At 33.1% G+C, this 5,384-nt stretch overlaps 1 protein-coding gene across 2 annotated transcripts in view; it reads left to right on the top strand.

The window, feature by feature from the left end:
* The first annotated feature begins 1,288 nt into the window (after positions 1–1,288).
* The window catches only part of LOC146872851 (protein hunchback-like), a 4,955-nt gene continuing 859 nt past the window's right edge, over positions 1,289–5,384 (top strand). The window contains exons 1-5 of one of the 2 annotated variants that reach the window (XM_085658956.1): positions 2,463–2,601; positions 2,808–2,863; positions 3,375–3,566; positions 3,825–4,171; positions 4,329–5,384. The exon at positions 4,329–5,384 is cut by the window's right edge and continues 859 nt beyond it. In XM_085658956.1, coding sequence (XP_085515082.1) covers positions 3,384–3,566; positions 3,825–4,171; positions 4,329–5,384 — 1,586 coding nt within the window. In that variant the 5' untranslated portion in view covers positions 2,463–2,601; positions 2,808–2,863; positions 3,375–3,383. Of the gene's footprint in view, positions 1,668–2,462; positions 2,602–2,807; positions 2,864–3,374; positions 3,567–3,824; positions 4,172–4,328 lie in introns of those variants that run through there. The other variant, XM_085658955.1, reaches the window with a different exon arrangement.

The raw sequence follows: 5,384 nt of genomic DNA on the forward strand, positions 1-5,384 counted from the left end.
AAAGAGAGTGGGAAAGAGAGAGAGAGAGAGAGAGAAAGAGAAGTTGGCCACGAAATACGACACGACCTTTTTGATGGAAAGATTACGTACAAGGAAGGGTTAAGGAAAATTTTTTGATGAAACTTTATCAGCTTTTCAATTTTTTTCTTCATAAGCCTGAAATCCCTATTTTTTTATACATAAAAACCTTGACGAAAACATTAAACGATGATTTATAACTATTGCTGAATAGAATCAGTTTGGGATCCTGTGAGTTTGGATCCTTGAAGTTGAGAGAATATTTTTTATTTGTTTTATTCCTTTGAAATTTACAATGATTTTCTAACATTAGATCCTATATCATAGATGTGAATCTCTAGAACCGAGTTGATATATTCAACTAGTTCTTTTCTTTTACAATGAAACATATAAATACGATGATATATATGTATGTATCATATAAAAATATTATTAATACGAATATTGTTATATATATATATATATATATTATATAAAAATATTATATAAAAATATATTAAAACTCGAACTCCAATAAATTGCGAATTACTATATTTAATTAAATAGATATATCATAGTTAAATTTTTCGAGATAATAAATTAATTTCTAATCAAAAACAATTATGCAAATATATTACATTGACATAACTTCAAAGCACAGAAGACTTGAGCACATCTTTGAAGACAGCCAAAGACAGATAAAAAGAACAATGCAAATATATATATACATACATATATATATATATATGTATATATGTTATATATGTGTATATATGTATATATATGTATATATATATATGTATATATATATATACACATATATATAGTATGTATTATTTAATTAATTAATATAGAAGATTATTATTTTTACGTTGCAATAAAGAAAAAAATTTATCGAACGAAACTTTTTAGTTTCGAAAGTTGATTAAAATCGAAAATAAACATTAATATAATGAAAAATAGTGAAAACAAAATAAAAAAAGAAATAGGAAAGTAAGAGAAGGAGATGTTTATAGTATGATTGGAAATAGTAAAAGGATTATACATTATTGGAAATTTTACATAGAAAACAACGGTAACTGGAATGGAATGTTTCGTTTTTAACGGATTCTTTTTTATTCGGGGCGTAAACTGTTCGCAAAAAGTTCACTGAGCAAGGGTAGGCGGGGTAAAGACGTTCCGGAGTGGGGTAGGTACGAGTGAGCCTATGAATCCGTAAAGATTGCTCGTGATTGGAGGAGCTAAGTGCGTTAGGGAAGGGAGCTCACATCTTATAAAGTAACTCTGAACCCTCAAATAATTCGGTATTCGACTTTCAATCTTAGAAGTGCGAGCTTGTAGTAAAGAGAGCAGGAAGTAAAGAAGAAAGGTAAAGAAAAGAAAAGAAAAGAAAATCGAGTACGTGCTTGTGTGTGTGAGTGTATACGAATTTGTGTAATAGTATTCCATGTAACGAAGGCAAAATTACTATAGTGATTTTCAAAGGGAAATTGATGACCTCTGTGTTTCTCTCGTTTTGTATATCTACGTTGGTGCTAAGTAAGAAGGAGAAAGAGAAGAAGAAGAAGAAGAAGAAGAAGAGAGAAAGAATAATAGTAGCAAATTCTTCGATTAAGGATTCCCTTATTGCGAAAGTGAAAGAAAACCAAGTTTTATATCACAAAGGAATGGTAGGTGTATTTTACCTTTTTAATTTTTTTTTGTTTTATTTTTTTCTGCGATCCTTAGACCGAAAAATACTATCATCAATCTGATCACAAGAATATCTTTTTGAAGAATTCTAAATCCGACGGAATTTTTTCTTAACGTCTCGTTTCGTCAAATTTCAAGTTACCTACATTTAGAATTCAAAAGAACATTTAGAAAAACAGAACAAAAGTACGTCTTTCACTAAGTTAACTTTGACTTTGTTTTTGATCGTGCGTACATATTCTATAATCCATTTGAAATAAGACGAGTTTGCGACGATGTTTATCAAAGTTCTTTTTTTTTTTGTTAAATTTTTCTTGAGAAACGTAGATATACATATGTATTTCCAAGAATGGGGAACCATTCGTACATGGATATTAGATCGGAAAGATCATTCGCAAAAATTTTCTAATCGATAATGTTTCAAAGTTAATTTGCTATCTCGAATTCGTCTGTTACTTCATTTTGGCCCATTGTACTCTTTTGTATTAAAAAAACTTGATCGACATTAAATAACGCTTGGAAGATTTTTTTTGTGTTTTTTTTTCAAGGATATTAACGATCATTTGCAAATATTTTCCTCATCGGTCGTATATACGAACCGTATATTGTTAATTCGCTAGTTCGACATAGGACAACTAATTTATACAAATATCCGAGGAGATATCTTATATCTTTCTCGTTTCTTCTCTCTTTCTCTTTGCTAGTATCTTTTCCGCCCATGTTGCCATTTCTTCATTCTAGTCATTGAAATTATATTCGAGCACTCACGCATACATTTACATCGTCCCTTTGCCACAAATTCTCTATTTACGAAAATTCGACATTCGGTTTAACCTTCGTTTCGACATCTCTATTATTTCGTTTGTAAAAGAAAATAATTTTCTAGTCGTGGAAGTGATAACTCAACAAAAGGTAATCCGTTTTCTCTTTCTCTTTATTTCTTGATATCTCGATGTTAAGAAATAAAATGCGATTAAAAATTATATATTCCTTCGTGCTTCTTTACAAGGATTTATTTGATGTTAATTTTGTACTTGAGAAAATTTTTTCTAACATTTATTTTACTTTAAAACGTCACAAAAGGCTGTCGAAATTTTATTTATGACACTGTTTCGTAGATAATGTAAAGGACAATGAGACTCGAGAAAAGTCAAAGGCGGAATATTTCGACCTGGTACGTACCCCAGCATTACTCTTCGTTTCCGTTAGTTGCTCCAGTTGAATAAATCAACCGGACGTACCGATGTTACTCTTCCTTTTTCTTTCTCTTAGTATCCCTTGCCTGAGGAAGGAAGAGGTACGGTAGAAAGCTTTTTGAAGCTATTTAATTGAAAATTTACCTACGGATTATATACGGTCTCCCGTAGGTTTAGCCTTCAGGTTATTCACTACCCTTTTTCGCAGAACTTTGTACAATCTGTACAAATACCAAATCTCACTCTTCTTCTTGTCATCTATATTGTTTATAGTACTCGTGTAGACTGATGTTCAATTCTCTACGGGTTTGACCTAACATCCTTGTTCTTTTAATATTGTCAGTCGTATACGTAAAAAGTGATACGCAGAATGTGATATACTTGATATTTCTCGCGAAGATATGATTTTACTGTCCAACAGTTATTTCCTCGAACACGTCGCTTAAACGCATATCCAATTAATTGGGAATTTCACTTTGTTTCACGTAGAAAATTAAAATGAAAGGGAATTGCAAAAATGCAGAATCTGTCGTACGGGAGTCGAATCAACAGCAACAGCAACAGCAACAGCAACAACAACAACAACAACAACAACAGCAACAGCAACAAGAAATCATCAGAGATGAACATCCCCACCATTCCTCAACCACGCCCGGTTGGGTTAATACAGACAGAACTGTGGTGAGTAATCGTCTGAATCCCCCATTCTCTATCTTTTTCTTTTTCTCTTATTTTATTGTCCTATGTTAGTAACCTTTCACGTACACTTACCTTCACACATACATAGGTACCTACCCTTCTCACTCTCTCACCCTTCATCGTTCGCAAAACTCCCCCTTACTCAATCGACAAAATGTCGCTTTTCTGTCTTCAATGGAGTTTTCTCGATCATCGAAAAGAAGCTGCTAATTTTTTCTCTCTTCTTTTTTTTCATCGTAGAAAGAGGAAGCGGTTGAAGACAAAAACGACGATTCGGGGATGTCACCAGGAGATTACACAAGTAATTCAACGTCTCCTATGAGCGGAGGATCTTTTTCAGCACCAAATTGCAGCTTATCGCCTGGAAGTTCAACTTCACAGGATTCGAATAATATCCAATCTAATAATTCAGATTATAGTCCACAACAAATGTTTAATGAGTGTAGAGTACCTGGCGAATTCAATCAACACGGACAAACCGATGATTCTCAAATGGCCATGAATGTTGCTTCTGATGCTGTCAAGTCCACCTCCGATAACGGAGATGCATTTCAATGTCCCATTTGTGGCACGATAAGTTTAAATATGTACGTTAAAGAATATTGTTATATAATAAAGCTATGTATAAGAAATTAATTAAAAATGATAATATAAGTATAAAATGGAATGTTTTCTTGATTATTACATGTTTTCAGTACAAAATAAAGTAATAATAAATTTTTTAAACATGCTATTATTTTCCAGATCAAGTTTTTCGGAACATCTGTCTAATCATTATGGCAATGGGGAGGAAATGCGAGATAATGGAAATAATGAATCAACTGACATAAACGTTCCCGGATCGTCTCGAGAGGGTAACAGTCAAACTTCTCCGAATCCTGGAGAAAGATCGGAAGTTGAAGAATCTGAGGAACCTGGACTTCGAGTACCGCGAGTGAACTCACAGGGAAGAATAAAAACTTTTCGCTGTAAACAATGTCAGTTCGTCGCTCTAACGAAACTTGAATTTTGGGAACATAGCCGCAGACATATAAAAGCAGAGAAATTATTAACTTGCCCAAAATGTCCATTTGTTACAGAATATAAACATCACTTAGAGTATCATTTGAGAAATCATTTTGGTTCGAAACCGTTCAAATGCGATAAGTGTTCTTATTCTTGTGTGAACAAGTCAATGCTTAATAGCCATTTAAAATCACATTCGAATGTTTATCAATATAGGTGTGCCGATTGTTGCTATGCAACAAAATATTGTCATTCCCTTAAATTGCATTTAAGGAAGTATACTCATCTACCTGCGATGGTACTAAATGCAGATGGTTCGCCTAATCCATTACCAATTATTGATATTTATGGTACCAGACGAGGCCCAAAAAACAAGTCTAAAGTGCAAAAGAAAGAAGGAACTGTTCGTAGATCGAATATTGAACAAACAAATATAGGATCGGAAATGGTAACGCTATCTCCTCAAGACTCACCTACAAACTCACTTGTTACCACAACGAACTCAACTATCATGAATCCTTCATCTTCTACTATGACCAGTGGTAGTCTGGTCAACGGCATGGTCAACAATTTGGATGTTGATAATCAGTCTACAATTATGCCTTACAATCAAACATTTTCTGGCTATCAATTACCAAATAATTTACCAGTTCAAGAACCTCAGGAGAGGCTAATGCCTTTGGATCTGAGTATGCATACGTTACCATGTTCTTATGAAAATAATACCATGAATAATCAATCGAGAAGATCAGTTACCCCAATCAAAGGAAAGGGTACAAACAGACGAAAGGGGAA

This window comes from Vespa mandarinia, chromosome 8 (assembly GCF_050613455.1).
Source record: "Vespa mandarinia isolate Hongniang chromosome 8, ASM5061345v1, whole genome shotgun sequence".
Classification (NCBI taxonomy): Eukaryota; Metazoa; Arthropoda; class Insecta; order Hymenoptera; family Vespidae; genus Vespa; species Vespa mandarinia.